General features: G+C 46.5%; 1 protein-coding gene across 6 annotated transcripts in view; it reads right to left on the reverse strand.

Moving 5' to 3' along the window:
• Positions 1–1,315: 1,315 nt before the first annotated feature.
• The window catches only part of samd4a (sterile alpha motif domain containing 4A), a 38,716-nt gene continuing 20,445 nt past the window's right edge, over positions 1,316–19,586 (reverse strand). For 3 of the 6 annotated variants that reach the window (XM_035434401.1, XM_035434420.1, XM_035434411.1), the window contains exons 4-13: positions 17,670–17,939; positions 15,419–15,528; positions 14,966–15,052; positions 13,261–13,486; positions 12,651–12,736; positions 12,083–12,201; positions 11,431–11,638; positions 9,880–10,006; positions 7,944–8,027; positions 1,316–6,715 (exon numbers count right to left, since the gene is read on the reverse strand). In XM_035434401.1, coding sequence (XP_035290292.1) covers positions 6,687–6,715; positions 7,944–8,027; positions 9,880–10,006; positions 11,431–11,638; positions 12,083–12,201; positions 12,651–12,736; positions 13,261–13,486; positions 14,966–15,052; positions 15,419–15,528; positions 17,670–17,939 — 1,346 coding nt within the window. In that variant the 3' untranslated portion in view covers positions 1,316–6,686. The remainder of the gene's footprint in view (positions 6,716–7,943; positions 8,028–9,879; positions 10,007–11,430; positions 11,639–12,082; positions 12,202–12,650; positions 12,737–13,260; positions 13,487–14,965; positions 15,053–15,418; positions 15,529–17,669; positions 17,940–19,586) is intronic. The other 3 variants (XM_035434429.1, XM_035434445.1, XM_035434437.1) reach the window with 3 other exon arrangements.

The raw sequence follows: 19,586 nt of genomic DNA on the forward strand, positions 1-19,586 counted from the left end.
CTGAATCCCCACAGTGACAGGCTCCACAGCGCCCCTATCAGGTGTAATATATAGCTGATAATCTACCAAAACATGTTAAGATTTTTCAGCTAAACTGCCATATTTTTCAATTTTTTCAATCAGAAAAATGTATCTGTCAGAAAAACAAGACTGGCGGAAGATTTATTCTAATCAGGAATTCAGAAGTTCAATTGTCCTCCAATTTGATACATTTAATGTGCCCTATCACCTTTATTTTCTTCTGGACACAAAGTAACACTTGTAAGTATGTAAGGACAATGTGTTTTGCGCATACGTTTGTGAAAAAATGTATTCCCTATAGGGTATGAGCACAGTTAGTACTGGCATGATAGAGATTCAGTGTGACTGTAGGACTAGTCAAGAAAATGGCGAGAATTGTTGGGCTGAATGGCCTGTTCTTGTCATTATGTTATCTTATATCTTACACACTGAACCCCAGAGTCTTAGCAGGAGAAGCCCCCTGGTTCCTGGCCCCCTGTTGTTTGTGGGCTGGAGGTCCCTCTGAAACAGGCCTGCCCAAAACTCTCATTCCTGAGAATCTCATCTGTGTGCTGCTTTACAATCAGGTTACAACTTGGAGTACATCATTTAAAAATATATCAATGGATTCAAGTTCAACTGGCTTCAGCTAAATGCAAATTTGGCCCAATGCGGATTTGCACTGACTACACTTCCCTCCATCAAGTGGCAGTTTCCGTGACAACAAATATCTGCTTTCCACACAAATATAGTACATTTTTAAACAGCCACTGGGCACATCACATTTGTTTAGAAATGCTGACATGATTAATTAGTAATCCTTTGTAAAGCGTAAAGCGTAAGCGTAAATAAGCCTTAGACCTTAGGGATGCATACTGTAAATGGTTGATTCATAATTACGATTAACAGGTCACTACACTTGAGCAACTGAATTTTCTGTTGAAAGGAAGGTCTACACACATACACTAGTGACAGCCAGGATAAGAGGATATTTTCAGATATCAGGTGACAAAGTAGTTATAACTTCCTTCAAATATGAAAAGAGAAAACAGGAATCCAGGCTTTTATAATGTAGCTGCCTATCTGGAAGTGCTGTTTTAAATTATATGGAGCACACAAACAAGCTAGTAATTACAGCGTGCATGAGCAGAAATAGGTTTTGAGACTTGACGTGCAGGTGTTTTTGAAACAGGTGTTTTTAAATGCAATTTGCAACTACGGCTACAACTATCGACTGGTTTAATATGAGACAATGATGGAGGCTAGCGGGAGACCGAGATGCATTGATCGCAGTCCTAATGAACACACATTAGAGCCTGTTTAAATGTTATTCTTTAATACTTTTTTGTCTGTGGTTGTCACATAGACGTCAAGCGCTCAACACAGACCCCACAAAAACATTCATTCACACATCAATCACACACACACACACACACATTGTGCTGTCATTCAAAACACATACAGCATTCTCTCTCTCCCAAGAGTATTCCAAATACACAAATGCAAAAGCAGAAATCCCATAGGAAAATTTGGGCTTGAGCTAATGCCAGGGTGCTTTCCACTGGCATTGCAACAACTGTGCAAGTTCTACTTACGCATGAAATTGGATGGAACATTGATGGAGCGGAATTCCTGGAATTTTCTGGTCTGATACAAATGGGTACTTAAAGCTGAATATAAAAAACCTACACACAGTCTGATGATGGGTATGATGGACAAACAGTTTGAAAATAGCAATCGAGAATTGAACCGAGTCACTGACTTTTCTCTCCCTCGACTAAAACGTGTAGCAGGCCTGGAAACAAGTCCGCACAACGACGCAGCATACTGGGACACTCTTTTGAGAAGACGTATGTACAAAGTTACAAAGACACACACACAAGCATTCACACACATATGTACATCTGTTTGTTGTATAGACAGATATGTTCATGACATCATCAGCAATGAGTACCTACAGAATACGATAACGACAAAAGCTGGCAGCACACTGCCAGCAACAGAAAGTGTTCAACTTTTCTTTGCCTGTAACAGTTTTGTAAATGTCATCAAATGCCTTATATGCATTATGCATGATTCCGCTACTGCCACCGCCTAACACCACTGTAATCACCAGTTTTGCATTATTTTCAAAGTCCATACAAAATCATTTACAGAATGGGTAAATGTCTGGGTACAAAAAAAGGCACTGCCATTTGTTATTCTAGATATGACTTTCCAGCCTTTAGCATGCATTTCTAAAATATAAATTACCTTTTTTAACTTTTAAATTTTTTTGCCATTTTTTGTCTTTTACATTTTTTTTTCCAAACATACACCATTTTGTCTCAAATATATATGTAAGCCTGCAGTCAATACAGGACACCGGCTCTTGAGATTAACCAAAAAAAAAAAAAAACTAAACAAAACAAAAAAAAAGGCGCACAGTAAAGCGGTAATATATCATTACAGTATGAATGCTATGTTTGCAGAAGTGTCACTGTATAATGACGCAAACAGTTGTGCAGAGCCTACAAACCATACAGAGTAAAAGAATAAAAGCTTTAGAAAAAAAACAACAAAAAAAACAAATTATATAATCTTCATTTACACAAAAAAGATGAATTTGGAATATCAAGGTAGCATTATGCTGTTAATACTGCAGGTTTACAGTTACACTCATATCCGGAAGCCCTCGAGCTGAATGCGCTATCAGAGTCCCATAGAGAGAGTGCAGCTCCAGGGGAGGCCCCAGATTCCCGCGGACGGTTCACGTGCGCGCGCCGGCCTCTCGCTTCTTTATAGTTTACAAACAGTCCCGGTAAGCAGCTGCTTCTTCAGTCCTGTTCCTGCACACTGTCCTGCCGCCGGAGCCAGCGCCCGAACCGTCTCCGACAGCCACCGCTGTCCTGGTCTGAGCTGCCCCTGTCGCGCCCCGTCTTCTCTTCCTTAGTCATTTCCCGTGGCTTTGGCACGCGCACTCGCGCAGTTCCAGGTGACGGGATCATAAAAAACTTCGATTAAAAAGTAGTTTTCGGTTGTTCGCGATGTAGACGCTGCTTTGGGAAGACGGAAAGGCTTTGCCGGTACGTGTTCATTCAACATTTAGCTGACCACGCAGCACTAAACTGAGTTGTGGAGAGTGCCGCTGCTTTCTTAAAGCCGCATCATCAGCACGCTCTCCGATCCCTACCTGTGTCTCAGACAGACTCCTTAGGAAATCATCTCCTGCTCTCACTATTATAGGCATTCTGGGCTCTGGGTTTCTGGGATATAAGTATCAATAAAATCAACAGAAAGCACAAAAAATACCCCTAGAAAAACTGATATGTCTTTTACTACCAAAGAAAATAGGCGATTATAGTTCAAAATAAACAAACAAACAAAAAATAACTATGTTAATATTTGAGATGTACTTATGGTCACCAGCCATAGCAAGTTAATACATACAGTATCTTAAATAATACATCTAAATGATGAATACAATAATCACCTCTGCAACAGTAATATAAAAAAGAATAAATAATGCTCTGAATCTGCAAATAGTATTTATTCATATGGCAGTGACATTAAGTGGCTTTAATTCAAATTAAAATCTATTTAGGAAGCAACAGCGTAAAAACAAAAAACAAAAACCCATTTAATGCCACTTAATGTTTACTAGCTATACCACTTTTGTTGCTGACCAAGTTAACATGAGTTACACAATTTTTTGTCACCAAGTCGCATGAGGCACTAGCTTGTTGGGGGGAAGGGAAGGAGGGGTGGTTACAAAATATCTTTCTATCTCTGACAACTCTAATGAAACCTTTAAGTTCCAACCTATTCAAAGAGGAAGAAAACTGCCTTTTCACAATCTGTTCATCTCTCATTCACACACAGCCAAAACTAGCGTTACACCTCTCAACTCAGACAGCGTTAGTTAACGTTTTCCATTGCAAGGTGTAACATGGTACGAGCAGCGCGTGGGGGCGGGGCTTTTCCATGGAAGATCTGTCGTATGCCAACACAACTGCACGTCACATGACTGCATCATGTGACAAGACCACAGCCCCTCCTGATCCCTCACACTCCGGTACTATTATTTTAATTTCGATTTTCTGTTGCTAAAGATGGGGAGTACCCCTCTGCACGACCGGCACGTCAAGAACATACATCGACTCTGTCGATTTCCTTTGGACGCAGGTCTTTGGACAGATTTGGCTGAAGTGAATGCTCACTGAAGAAGCACCCTCCTTTAAAAAGACGGTAAAACGCAAAAAGCGTGTGCAGGGTAGGAGGTGAAGTGTGAACAGGGATGGTTTATGCAAGCGAAAACCGCGAACTTGCGCAGGCTATCATACTACCGAGACTGCGGTACCAGACACAGGCCTGAGGCCCGAAGACAGCTTCGCTCCCAGTCCCACCTTTATAACTTCCAGACAATGTCAACGTTGCCATTGATTTTGATATTTTCACTAAAATATCAGTGCATCAAGTGCATGAAAAAAATACATGGTGACTTTAAGCACAAACTTTAAACACAAAATTTCAACGTCTAAAATAGAACATTGAATTCATGTATAAGAAACACCAGCTAAAATGTTTAACTTATAAGTATAAACCCTTTCCAGATAGCAAACAGAAATCCATAATTCTTAAGTGTGAAAGTAATGCAGCTCCTGTTAAAAGTGACAACATATACAAAACTGAAGAGCTTATCGTAAAATAAAAACCTTTAATAATATAAGGCTATTTCTAATTCAATAAAATTGACTAATGCTTTGAATTAAGACAAAACTGGCAATTAAAAGAACATAAGTCAAGCTTTATTTCTAAAAGCATTAAAATAATTCATTTTAAAAATGTGCAACCGCACTATACTGTATTTGGCCACCAGGTGGAACTAAAACCCAATGTTAACATTTACAGTGAAATTATTCACATAGTTTCATGGAGCTGTAATAATCTGACTTCACTGATGCTGGAACCCAAATAAAAGAAGAAGAAGAAAAAAAAACATTCTTAGCATCTCAGCATCATATCAATCAGCCTACATAGCACTTCTCCCATCTGTATTCCTCACATATGAGAATATTAATCAGTTTATCTGCCCCAATGTAATCAGCAAAGATTTTTTTTACAGTAACTTGCCTCATATCCATCTACAACTGCTCTACTCAACGGAACGCTTACCAACTTAAAATCTCTCTAGACACAGATACCAACTGCACACCCTTGCATATCCTCTGCGCTAAAAACTCCAAGCCTCACTGCTAATGACAAGCACAGGTCCACCACGACTCCATACCATCGAAGGATTGCGTAGCCTTACACATCGCACACTACGTATCATTAAAGATCGCAGCGAATAGGAACGGCAATCACAGAGACGGTCGAGGTACGGCTCTCCCCAGCAAGCACACAGCGGATATACAGAACCAAAGCACCTACAGGACAAAAAAACAAGCATTTCAGAACTATTTTTAAGGCGTATACCTGCTTCTAAGCTCAAAGAACCTGTCCTGAAACGACTAGCCTCCCGCCATTCTGATTCCGGAAGTGAAATGTGCTTATGACTACAGATCAAAGTGGCCGTTCTGGATAAAAATATAAACCTCAGTTTCCTTTCCTTTCACATCCTCCTCACAGGCTCCGTACTCTTTTAACTTCCCTTTTCCGCTCCTCTTACTCTTCATCGTCCTCATAACCCTCTTTGACTCACTTCCCATCAATCCCTGCAACATGAAACTTTCCTCTCAGCTTCTCTACTGGTAGGCAAAACATACATGTAAACTGTGGCGATAACTAATGTAAGGAAAAAAAAAAAGCTATGAGCACATACTATGCCATTGCTTAGAAAAATTATAACATTCATACCTGAAATTTATGTTTCGGTACCCTCAATAGTAGCATTTTATGTAAACAATACATACATGGATGACTGGTTTCTTCCCAATCGTCTGTACAAAGCAAAGCTTCTCCCAAACTGTCCTTCCTAAAAAAGCAAATGAACAATCGACAAAGCAAACAAACTAAGCGCTTTTGTGGAATTTGTCTGTTTGTTTGTTTTTTTTTTTTTTGATTGTTTGTGTGTTTGTCTGTTTTTTTGGACAAGAGGGTGGCTCCATTTTGACGTTGATGGGCGTGGTTGAGGGCGAGCCCAATCAGGGAGCGCCGTTTTGTGATTTGGGGGGGGGGGGGGGGTTCATCGCAGCCCTAATGCCCACCCCTCCTTTCTGGCCAGAGAACGGCCGACCGCTCTTGGGAGTTAGCCGCTCTGCTCAGGGTCGCAGCCACGGAGACCCTGTGAAAGCTCTTTGGGGGAGCCTTTCTCTTTGGTTTCTCTTTCCTCCAACACAGTCCCGTTTACAGGGAGGACCTTTATCGTCTCTCCCTTGTATTGTGTAGGTTTTTTTTTCCCCTTCTCCATTTTTTTCTAAACCCCCTGATACTTGTAAACATGTCTTTTTAGTGTTTTTGTTTAGTTCACTAAAAATAGCGGGCGCGTGTTTCATACTGATGACACATGCCTATGTGGAGCCTTTTTGTGAAATGGCAACAAGCTTTTTTTTGGGGGGGGGGGGGGGGGGCACTCCCTCCGCCCCTCTCCTCCTATTGGCTGCTTGGGAACAGAGGGGCAGGCAGGAAGACCCTGGTGACCTCGGGGCGACCTTTCCCCTGGTCTCCTGGCCAGCCTTCTCTCCCCAGGTCTCCTCACTCCAGGCTCAGATGGTCGATGTCCGGTCAACCCCGTCTGGACCAATGGGAAAAGAAGCAAGGAATAAATAAATAAATAAATTCTAATGCAGCAAAGGGGCACCATAAAGGCAACCGCTATGGCAGAGTACAACACTGCTGAGAAAAGCAGTTTTCACCAGCGGTTAAAAAGTACTTAATTAATCAGTGAAAGCCATCCATCCATCCACCCCAGCACATGAGTTAATGGTGATAGTGATAGCCCAAAATCAGGGCTCTCAAAACAGGAAACAATCATTCTCATTAAAGTAGAACAGCACCTGCGAATACGATCCAACCAATGCAAGAATGCTCTAGTGTTCCTGGAACCTGAATGAGAACCAAGATCGACATTCTGAGACCCTGTTTCACCCCCTAGCAACACCAGCAGTGCCCAGAGGGGAAAATGGAATTACTCAAAAAAGCCTGTGATAGAAATGCCAATAGTAGCAGGGTCAGTTTCCTGTATGAAGAGAGAACCCGGGGAGCTGGGGATGATGTTTGTGTGGGTGTGTGTGTGTATGGAGGGGGGCAGGGGGCATTGGATGTGTGAGCAGTAGGGTGGGGTGGAGCAGGGCGGGGCGGGGCGGGGCAGGACGGGGCTGGGGGTAACTCATGGCACAGGAACACTGCCCCGTCTGTTGCACGCAGCCAGGGGCAGGACGCAGGCGTCTGTCTGGTCTGGCATTCCTGAGCACACCGCAGGTCCTGCCGGCCCGCAACCCTGCCCCTCCACGCCCGCCCTCCGTCCCGCTCACACAAAGCTGCGCTTGTCCCGCGGCCCACTCCGAAAACTGAGAGGCACTGTCTCCCCGTTCCACCGGCGGAGGGGGAGAGAAACCCCTCTTTATTCAAAAGAAAAACCCCTAACTTCACATGGGAAGGCTTACCGGTTTTATCCTTCCTTTTTATAACACGCCGATTTCAATGCGCATTCACGACCGCTTTGGAACGAGGAGGGTTTACTTTCCGAAAAAACTGAGCGAAAAGTCTGCTGTGTCTGCCCTTTAGAGCGGCCCTCTTGTGTTCTGTGGGAGGGGAACGCGCTCTGAAACATTCGGATGAGCGGTCACTCTCTTCTCGGACGTCATACATGTCCCAAAATGGAATGTTCAGGCAAAAAAAAAAAAAAAATCGACAGCACATTCAGTCGAGACTCCCCCACGGTTTCATTGTATGTCGCCCTCTAAAGGTGAAACAGGTTACTGCAGCTGTTGTTTTTTTCTCAAACTGAAGAGGGCTCTCACCTCCCAAAGCGTGCTCAGTCATGCTCAGACACAGAGACTCAAGACGATTGTTGATGTCTGGTTCAGTCACGGCCACCTGTATATCTGCAGATTTACAAACAAACGCATTGTGATAACATCAGCAGTGCTTTATGTCACAGAAATATCAGTACAGATAATTAAGATATAGCACATACCATGCTCTGGAGAAGAAAATATCAACAAGCTATTTTCAAAAGCAGGATGTAAAATTCTGCAGTTCACATGATAATTCTTGCGCAATTGTACGGTTTGAAAAAGTCATTTCAATGACCTCAAAGTCGTTTTTGACCATTTCATCTCTGCTCTCTGATATTAATGGATGAATATCAGCTTGAAATTCCAACACATTTACTTCCAACAATGGCCTTCATTCATGCGTTTGGTCCTAAAACTAATCTGATTAAAGTGTACAGCTGCTGAATGATTTCAATGACATTCCCCCTGCAACTCCTCAAACACTCGAGATGCACCGCACTCAACCCCAGTTACCACTACAGGCCACTTGAGGGACAACCCGCTCACTCTCTCTCTCTCTCCCACTCTCCTGTTTGATTGCTCTTGCCTCTCTCTCTTTCTCCTTCTCTCTCTCTCTCTCTCTCTCTCTCCCCCCCCCTCTCTCTCTCCCCTTCTCTCTCTCTCTCTCTTACTGTTGCAGCTTTGAGCGGTCTTGTCTTTAGCTGAGTCAACACAGCCTGGGCTTTGAAAAGCTCTTGTGGGAAGGAAGAGCTGAGTTAGGCACTTGCTGGCTGGACGGCACAGTCAACCCGCTATTTTTAGGCATAAAATCCTGCCCCCACCACCCCCCAGCCACCACCCCACTAGTGATGCCTCTGCCTTAATCAATCCATTAATCTGACCAGCGTCAGAGGAAGGGGGGGGTGATTTGGGGTGGGCTTTCCAGTTTTGCTGGCCAGAGTCCAGCTCCAGCAACCTCCAACTACATATGCCACGGCCATGACTCTGCAGAGCTGTCCTCTGAAAGACAGGGGGAGGGAGGGATGGAGGGATGGAGGGAGGGGGGAAAGAGAAAGAGTGCCAGGACGCCCCAGCGCCTGGCAACAAAGACACTCATTGTGGCTGCCGTCCCCAACTCCTTCCTCCTTCACTCTCTCTCCCTCTTCCTCTCTCTATCTCTCTTTCACTCCTGGTCTCACACTCTTTTTCTCACACTGTTGGATTCCCTTCCTCCTCCAGTTTTTTTTTTTTGGGATGGTGTGGGGGGGGGGGGGGTGAGCTTTTGTGCTCACGAGAAGAAGGCGGCCCCAGTCACGAATCGCCCGCTGGCACACTCATATCAACATTGGGTTGTCAGAAGTGACAGACATGATCAGGTCCTACTCACAGGGAGAAGCAGTAAGTGGGGGTTGCAGGTTCACTAGCTGTCTTTACACAGTAACACATTATGCTCATTCAGCAGTGCTCTTGTACAGGGCGACTTAAGCACAGCTCAGACCAGAGACATGCGACACGACGAGCAGTAACTGGTAACTCTTTCCGACGTTCTATGACTCGCCACCAGTGATTAGACACGTCGATTCGCCGGCAACGGTAAGTGCCGTCATCACACATTCTGAGACAGCAAGCTCACACCGCTGCTGCTCATTCTCTGCGACACGCAAAAACGGTCTCATCCTGTCGCGAATCTTCGGTCTGAACTGAGCTTCACGGTGTAAGAGAACACAAGGGCATCAGCCTCACATCTGAGTTATGAGAGCAGCATTCTCAGACCAGGCTAGCAACATTCCCAGAGCAGCGAGGGTATGTGAAACTAAACTCAGATTAACCAACGCCGACCCAGAACCACGGGGGCACGTCTCACATGGTTCACGGAGCAGTGTTACACACAGTGGCAGTGACGCCCGGGGGGCCATTTTGTTTCAGTACGCCGTACGGCACAGGCTCAGGGCCCCCTTACCTGACTGCTGGAACATGACCATGGTGTGGGGCGTGGTGTGGACGGGCAGCGAGCGGGTCCTCTGCACCGAGCTGTGTGTTCGGCTGGGCATGCTGTTGCTGCCCCCGGGGTTGGCAAACCACAGGCCCTGCGGGGCGGACACAGACCCAGTGTCACCACGGCAACAAAGGACAGCCTCAGACGGCACGGAGGAGTCTCAAAGGCTGCGCTGTTCTCGCTCGGGGTAATGAAATTAGGCTCACGCACAAGGATTCAGTATTCCAAGGAAGAGAGGGATGAAATCATAACCCCCCACAAACAAGGCAAACCTCAGGGAACCTTTTCATTTGAGTCTTTGAGCTCCTGTAGTTTCCACTGTAGGAGCTACAAGGTTCTAAGCACAACCCTGGGCCTGTCTTCACACTGTCACCGGGCAAGACTGCTGATCCAGGATCAGTTTTGGGTTTTAGTGTCACCGTGTACATGGTCTGAACCTGGACAAGGGGAACCTGATTCTAGATCAGCTCTGAGATGGTTTATGAATGTAGTTTCACATTCACACTTTCACATCAGCATGTTTGGCCAGAGTTCCTGTGCCATATCCATGGTGATAGCCCTTCATCTTTCTGTTGAAATATATATATATATATATATATATATATATATATATATATATATATATATATATATATATATATATATGCAATGAAAATAAAATGAAATAAAACATTCTACATAAACCTTGCTCTACAGGGATACTGTCATCTGTAAAGTCCTACAGCTTGAAATAAAGATTTAAGAAGCTATAAAAGGGGGATCCCTGAACAAACTAAACTACAGACTCACGAACCACATCATTTATGCGTTGTAACCTGCCTACTGTACACACAGGCCTCTCTCTCTCCCCCTCTCTCTCTCTCTCTCCCTCTCCCCCTCCATTCGTCTGGCGCTCCCCCCTTCCCGGGCCCTCCCGTGCAGAGAGCCAGGGAAAAACAGGAAATGCCTGTGCTCTGTTCTCACTCTCTCTGACTCGCTCCCTCACTCTCTCCTGTTCCTTTCCCTCCCTCTATCCCCTCCCACTCCCTCTCGCCCCTCCTCCCTCCCTCCCTCCCCACTCTTCAGCTCCGCTTCTCCCCGTGTGACTCACTCTCTCTCTCTCTCTCTTTTTTTTTTTTTATTCCCCACCTTCCCCCCTTATTCCAAATTTTTCAGTAGTGTCAAGGAAGCTGTCGGAATTTCCTCCCATTGTAAGGACGTCCAGAGGAACGTCTGACCAGACGAGCGGGTATGCCAGGTTATCACGCCGGGCCAGCGCCGGACCCGCGGCGGTTCTGCCGAGCGCTGATGTAGGGACTGTGGAATGTTGCCTACAGGTTCACCCTCTCTGCCGTGCGCTAAGCAGTAATCCCATTCTTTTAAAAAAAATTTTTAAAGCTCGAATGGACACGTTTCTGAGTTTCGGGTTCACTGGAAAAACCGCAGAACATTTCACTATATAAATAAAAAAGGTTTTAATAAATGATAACCACAGCCCGCCCCCCTCCCCCAGCCCGCCCAGGGGGGGAGCCCCACCTGCCGGCCCTGCTTCAGGCCCGTGGGCGTGCTGCTGGCGCTACGCGGCGTTGGTCCCAGGAGGCCCGTGGTGCCCAGCAGGTTGTGCCTCACGCCGGGCAGGCTCCGCGACGGCATCTGGAAGTGCCGCAGGTTCCGCCGGGCCGACACCGAGCTGCCCACGCAGCTGGAGGTGGGGAGGGAGTTGGACTGGCTGAAACCACGGCTGCTGTGGGGGGGGGAAGGGGGGGGGGGGGAGGGGCGGGGCACGACACACAGCAGGGATCGTTCTGTCAGACACCGTCAAAATGACGTCATGGCAACAAAGGCCAGAGTATGAGTTTGCAGGACCCGCACAGTGACAGCCGGAAAGAGGCTAGCCGCTTAGCGGACACTTGTGGCTTGACATCGCGTTTGTCTCAGGCTAGGGGAAGGCATTTTTTTAACGGGACGGAACTGCTCTGTTCCAAAACAGTGAGTGTGGACAATCGCTTCCGACACAGTAAAGCAGTCAGACTAATTGCGCTTGGCCGCGGTCACCAGCGGTTGTTGCCAAAGGAGAATAAGGTGAGCCCGCTGTTTTTACGGGAAGCCCTTATTCATGACGAAGGCAAAGTGACTGAATCATGCGTAAGCGTGAGAGGTCAGGGGTCAGGGGTCAGGCCTGGGTCACCTTCTCTGCGGCCTGTATCCCGCCATGTCGAAGAGGGTTTTCCTCGGAAACGAACGGAACAGCTTCTGCACCTGCTGTTTCCATGACAACAGCCGCTTCTTCTGTGTCTCTGTGAAAGCCTGGTGGAAGGGAGAGGGGCAGTGTTGGGGGGTGGGGGGGGGGGGGGGCAGAGCATGACTCAGGATTTCCATTCTCTTCACTTTTTACAAGGTCCTTGTTGAAAATAAAGCCCTTCCTGTCCATGCCAAATCCCACATTTCACCCCCCAGTTAAAAGTCCAAGCCCTCGTTCCCTTTCACAAGAAGTCTATCACAGGAAGTAACCAGCAGAGATCACAATCGCCCGAGAACTAGAGCATTTCATTTCAATGCACTGGACCAAATTACCATAAAAATATACGCAAGGCATGAAAAATTAATTCCTATACACCTTGCACATCAGACACAGTCAGACAATGGACTTGACCCCTGGCAATTGTAAGATGGCCTCTCTTGTTATATCAGCTGTAATGCATTCATTGAGGATCTGTGAGTATCCGACAGAGGGAGAGTAGAAGCGTTAAGGTTACCTCATGGATCAGGCACTTATCGATGAGCTGCAGGTAGGAGCTAATGTTCTCTTCATCTGGCCTAGAGACGAGGAGCTGTGTGCAAACTGGGCAAGACAGAAGGGGAAACTGTCATTACCCTTAACAAGTACAACTCAGATAATCTATCACACATTTTTATGCATTGATTGATTGACATGACAGCCCACACTTGGTTAAAACCATGGATAATTCATAAGACTGAATAAAAGACATACATTTTGTATTTTGTTAAAAGGCATGAATTTTTGTTGAAATGAGTTTATACCAATTCACCACTTGGCTGAGGGACACATAACTCACACACGAGACGTAACCCTTGGTCTTGTAACCTAAAGGTCACAGGTTTGAATCCTGGGCAGGACACTGCCGTTATACCGTTTAGCAAGGTACTTAACCGAAATTGCTTCAGTATATATCCAGCTGTATAAATGGATGCAATGTAAATGCTGTGTAAAAGTTGTGTAAGTCGCTCTGGATAAGACCTAGATGCCTGTATTGTAAAGGAAGTTCTGAGCACAAACTGCAGGCTCTGTTCCTCTGATCTGCTTCCTGTTACACACCGGCCAGGTGTGACAGGTGTGCCGCGTACCTTTGCCCATGACGCGAGTGAACTGGGCGGGGATGTCCCCCTCGGCGATGACCGCCGCCCCCGACTCCGCCTCCCCCATGTGCGCGCCGGGGACGCTCCCCTTCCCGTCGCTGGCCAGCAGGGGGCGCTGCCCCGACTCCTCGCTGCTGCAGGCCTTGATGGGCGTCAGGATCATCTGGTGGAGCTCCTGCAGCGGGGTGCGCAAGTTGCCCCCCTCCAGGACGTCCTGCCACGGTCCGGAGAGGGGGCGAGTCAGGTAGGAAGAGACGGAAACGAACAGGACGTCGGTGGAAGGATCTAAACATAGATAACTATAAAACACGTGGGGACGTGTGGTGCCGTATGCCCAATTAAACCCACAGATGTAAATTAAACACCCTATTTTCAGTCGGGGACATCTTTTTAACCCTTTAACTGGCAGCTCAAATAAACAAGCAGCCACTTTAAGGGCTAAAACTATCTACATCCCAGAATCGCAGCTTTAAACCAATTCCACTTATAGCACAGAATTCCATTCCTTTTTAAACATGAATATGTTTGTATTTATGATTTAACCCTTCGGTTGAGCTGTCAGTTTAAGGGTTAAGCTTCTATCTTTTCTTATGAGCAGTCACCAGGTGCTGTGGTACTTCAGGCATGCAATTTGGGGCAGACATCTCGAGATAGACGTGATGTTAAATTTAAGTAATCCCCAAAATACACGCGTTCGGTTTTCCTGTCTCATTCGTTTGAAACCAAATAAGAGCCTCACGTGTGAGCAGCATAAAACTTAAAATGGGCCCAAATCCCGAGCAACAGGTGTCTCCTTTCCTCTCCTGCAAAAGCAGCAGTAACACGGAAGGCAAACAGGCCAGGGGGGAAAAGTCACCCGAAAGTAGGTGGACCAACGACATCCTATTTTGATTAACTGAGACATGGATTCAAAATTAAGCAATAAGGTTTATGCTTAGTAGCGAGACATGGTAACTCTGAGGTAAAAGTAAATCAAGCCTACCGCACATAATATTCACTTCATTTCTGATTTGCTCATAATTACGGTAACTGTGTTAGGCTGTTGATCGAACAGTGATTTGCAGTTGCTGTGCTACAAATGATTTGAGAAAGAATGTCAATACCATGATACAATAAATAACCTTTCCAGTCAATTCAATGCAGCCATCTCAATTAAGTATAATTAGTAGTTCAACTAATGTTTCAAGGGCACATTGAACACCAATTAAATCCACCCATTATGTCATACAATGTCAAAAGTGTTCTCAGATGACAATCCACTTGTTTGGAACTGCAGTGTCCATACAAGCAATCCGATAAGCTCTGTTTATCCTTTGGGCCCCTAATCCAGCACCCCAACTGCTGCTCCTTTCACAGGTCTAGACCAGGGATCCCCAACCCTGGACCCAAAGAGCTACATTTCCACCTGAAAGTCTGAGAGCTATTTTGACCCAAGAAAAACGAGAGTAACATTCGCGTTAAAAATAAAAAAAACCTGTTACAGGCTGTTTCATGAATGAAAACTGTGCTTTACTGACCATCTACATGCTGTACTGCTAATGGGGAGTTTGAAACCAGTGCTGCACCAACTGTTCAATAAGTCGGTCGAGGTGAGCTAACTGCGCAAAACGCCGCGTTAGCTTGTCAAGCGAGCGGCGTACAGCGACAAAGGATGATTAGAAGGATGAAGGTTCCGGAAGCGCTGGGCACTGACCTTCTCCAAGCTGCGCAGGACGTTCTGCCGTTCCTTCAGCTTCTGAATGCTGATGACGATCTTGTGCCTGGCCCCTTTGGTGACGCTCTGAAACCAAAGCCGTTCGCATTTTGGTGCTTGTGTTACTACACATTTGCTTAGCAAACATTCTTGCCCGTGGCGGCTTTCTCTGATACACTTGGGGATTTCGTTTATTTAGCAGTACGCTTTCTGGTTTCCTTACATGCAGTGCCACTGGTTTAAAAACACACACACACACACACTTTCCTAGGCACAAATACAGTCCCAAGCCCCCCTAATCTACCCTGCTGCTCAGTGTGGACCTAAAATAGTCACTCTGGTCTTTTGACTGGAATATCTGCTGTCCTTCAGCTCCTGTTTGAGATCCCGGGGGACAGTGGCCGCAGACAGGGTGACCCTTCCCTGTAAGCGTAAGAACGGCCTGCTACTAACCCGGGATTCCAGCTGCTGCTCGGTCAGTGACATCATCTCGTCGTAGGTCATCGTCGAGAAGAGGGCCGCGTACTTGTGGAGGCGGAGACTCTTCAGCCACGCCGGAACATCTGAAGGCACAGACGACCGCAACGTTTTTCTCCCACTTTACGCCGGCAAACGACAGCGTGACGTCCACAAAAATATCACGGCACAGAATCCAGCTATCTAAATATACCGGTATGACGCTGTCAGATTGCGTGTAACTAGCTAAAATCATGGTGGGAGTGGCTTTACAGAGGACTTCACTCCCACACAAGCATTACACTCTACAAGGGTTACATTCTTCAGCTATAGATGGCAATAATGCATTGTGTCTCTTCTTTGAGAATGATCCGTTTGAAGTGAATGAAGACACCTGGCATACAGGTATGAAGTATGGTTAAAGCCCCCGTAATACCTGATGCGTGCTTACATACACCTGTATTCAAAGTTCCCAATTATGGCTGACATTCAGGATATGCATTTGGAAAATATCAATCCCCATAATAGTGTTAATATCGCCATATATAATTTGCCCATGAATTATGACGATGCCTCCAGGGCACACCAGCAGACTGAAATTACATTTCAGCCGGAAAAACTGTCTTTTGCGCTGAACGTCAGGTGCCAAAAGCCAAGCTCGGCGGACGGTCTTCCAACAGCCAATCAGAAGAGACCGTTTCAATGAGAATTTCATATATTTCTGGCAAACCACAGTGACGAAGCAGAAGCAGTCCAAGAAAGGAGAAAGACACAGTGTTTAAGAGATGTGGTCAGCGAGACAGAAACACAGCAGAGAGCAGCAGGGTGAGAGGCTTTTTGTGCAGTGGAAGGCATGTTTACCTGATCCTCTGTTTATTTGGTCTAAATTTATGTCCTGGAAATCATAGTGACATCCCCTAAGATGGCAAACACTCCCTGACTTTAGAAAGTGCAGTACTGTCAGTGTAATAGTTATACTTTCACAGTATGTGCCCTCTTCATATACCAAAGCTCTTATAATTAATTGTATTCTTGTCCATTAGAATAGTTCCCAGAATACTTTGAATGAAAGTTAAAAATGAGCTCATTTATCAAATGCTTTTAACACAAAAAATAAAAAAAAGACACAACTTAGGCTATTCATGACAGTAGAACTGAATACCCTGTAGTTTTCATTGTGTTTTATTGTGTTTGGACATTTGGTGGAGCAGAAAAATCTATATTTAACTATCTCTATAGAGGTGGCATAAGTAGACCGTTCTAGGGGGATTCATGCATCAATGGCAGTCATTGCCTGTACAGCACTGGAGCCTACTTTCACTTTCATCTTTTCTCAAAACAGACTTGAGTCAAAAAACATCCTAAACATGCCTTTTCAAGGGATCCTTGTTTGGACAAAGAGTTGACCATGTCTGAAACGAGTGCAATTGGAAAAAAAAAAAAGAGATAAGTAACCAGGGAGGAACAATGCTACATGAACTATTTGAGACCTTACACAAGGCATCTTTCTCTGTCACACCTCACACATACATTGCCACACATTACAAAGCGGGGAAAAAGCAACCTCAGTCACATAAAATCAGCCTCCGAAGTTGTGCGATGGACGTCATTTAAATTTCAGGCACTGTTTCAGACCAATTTATCACAAGTGTCTAGACGTAGCGTATTTCGGATGTAATTAATGCACAGGAGGTATCTTTAGGGGCATAAGTGCGGGGTCAATGCATGGAGAGCCCAACACAAGAGAGCAAAGAATGGTGGTTACACAAACAGGAAATACGTTTCTGAGCTTCAATGGACGTAACTCAAGGCTGCGTAACTGCCACTGTAGCATAGCACAAACCAAAATGGTCAATTAGAAGATTCTAGAAACTGGAGTTACTGTATAAAAATATTTGAAACTCAAGTAACCTCGCTCTAGGTTGGTTTGGCGTCCCAGCCCAAAATCTGAACCAACAAACCACTGATTGTGTACCCAGCTGCCACAACAGTGCTCTCCTACAACGCGCTGCTTTTTCCCCTGACAAAAAACAGCCACCGCCAGACCTTCCCCGACAACTGCGCGGCTGCACCGGAGGGGGCAGCCATGGCGACGGCGTGCCCGGGTGGCAGTGTGACCACCCCGAACCCGGCCCCGCCGGAGGGGGCAGCCATTAGCGGCGACGTGCCCGGGTAGAGCTGCGACCGCCCCCGAACCCGGGCCCCCGGCAGCGCCCTCCTCGTCGCCCCCCACCCCCCAGGGACTCACCCCTCATGCCGCTGCCCTCCTCGTGGAATGTGCTGCGGTGCGCCATCCCGCCGGGCCCGGGGCCCTCCTCCAGGTGCTCGCTGCCCCCGCTGCCCGAGGACGCCACACTGCTCTGGGGGGAGAGGGGCGCGTGGTCCGGGGCCGGCCCCCGCCCCCGCAGGTCCTCCTGGGACAGCCAGCCGTGGCCCAGGGGCTGGCTGCCGGAGCCGCTCATGGGGGGGGTCAGGGACACGGAGCGCTTCAGGGGGCTGTGCTGCCCTCCGGGCACGACTGCAACACACAAACACAGACACCACACAGTGCCCACAGCGTCCGCCAACAGCCGTCCCGGGGAAACACGCCCGAGCCCTGACCAAAACAAGCCCTCTCCACACAGCCCGCATCAACGTTTACAGCCAAAACACGCCGGCTATTTTTAGCGATAAAGGGTTTTTTGTTTTTCTTTTTTTTTTTTTTTGGTTTTTACTTTCAACTCTGAGTGACTGACCTTATTGTACCGAACGACTGGATGTATCCATGTAAAAAAAAAAGGCCCACAAAACTCCTAATTTCACCAAGCAACATCCTGCATTATCCAGGACCTTGGCCTCATTCATGGAACATCACTGTCAGGGAACTTACATCTGAGGTGTCATGGAGGAACCACTTGGCTGTGAATTCCAGTCACACCTCCCGTCGTTAACAGGGAAAGACGTGAGTTACAGAACGCTAACGCACGTCAGCTGAACGCTTACAGTGAAGCCCCAGCAGCAGAACCCGACGCAACCCGAAGCTGACGAACATCGGTGTCTTTCACAGAACAAGCAGGCGAGAACAGCGACGGGGAGAAAATCTGTGCCGTTGCCCGCGTCAGCAGCCAACAGGGGCGTCCTTCCAGCGCGGTCCCTCGCAACGCGGAAAAGGTTCCGGAAGGAGAGAAAGGCTCCACGGAGGCAAACAAAATAACGAGATGTACAGGAGGGGGCATTATGCGCTGGTATTCAGCAAGCCTCTTCAACCTATATGCGGCAGTAACTGTTTGGGCTATGTATAGTTCTTCACTGCTGGTCTAAAATAAGGGCCCCAGCTAACATTTCAAGTTCCAGTCCCTAAATATTAGCCATTTTCCCTAAATACAGACCCTCACAAAGGATACCTTACATGGGAAGGGACTGAATGCTATGTGTAGCGCAGTTTTGGGAGGGGGGCTGTCTGGGTGCTGTGTTTAAGACCCGAATTCCACCGGTGCGTCACACTCAGATGGGACAAACCTATTAGTCCACTTCTGCCTCACCTCCTCCGCCCTTCACAAGCCCACTGATGCTTTCATTAACAAAAAGAAACACAAATTCAAGTGACACAGCTTAAGCACTCATCGTCACAGGGGCTCTGGCCCAAAGCAAAGTCACAACTACGAGGCTCAATTTTCCGTGTTACTAAAAAATGTGCATTTTTATACAACCGCAACGAGTCATTGTTGGTTTAACCTGTGGTAGCTTCTGCTGTGGCTTTAGGTACACAGCACGGGGTTGTGAAATCAGCTCTTTGTGCTGTTGAAACTTGAAGCAGTCAAAAATAAAAAAGATCTTGTGTTGCAGAGCTTTAAATGTGCAATTATTTATATCTTCAGCTGTCCCCTTCATCACGAAAAAGACGCTAGCATTCTTTGCTTGAAATACCCTGCTCTGACCACAGATATGTTCAATCTGAATATCTTTGTTGCACATCTAAGCAACGTGCGTTCACATGAATCTGACAAGTGAGGTTGCGACTGCCGTTCCTTGGTTTTATTTCTTAGTTTATATCTTCACCTTGGAAGTATGCTAATATTTTCAGTGCCAAAAAATAGTGACAGCCCTTCAGAATGTGAGACATTATTACTGAATAAAGTGCACTTTTAACACTTGGGATTATGGGTTGGTGGGGGGGTCTGGCATA

This window comes from Anguilla anguilla, chromosome 1, assembly GCF_013347855.1.
Source record: "Anguilla anguilla isolate fAngAng1 chromosome 1, fAngAng1.pri, whole genome shotgun sequence".
Lineage (NCBI taxonomy): Eukaryota > Metazoa > Chordata > Actinopteri > Anguilliformes > Anguillidae > Anguilla > Anguilla anguilla.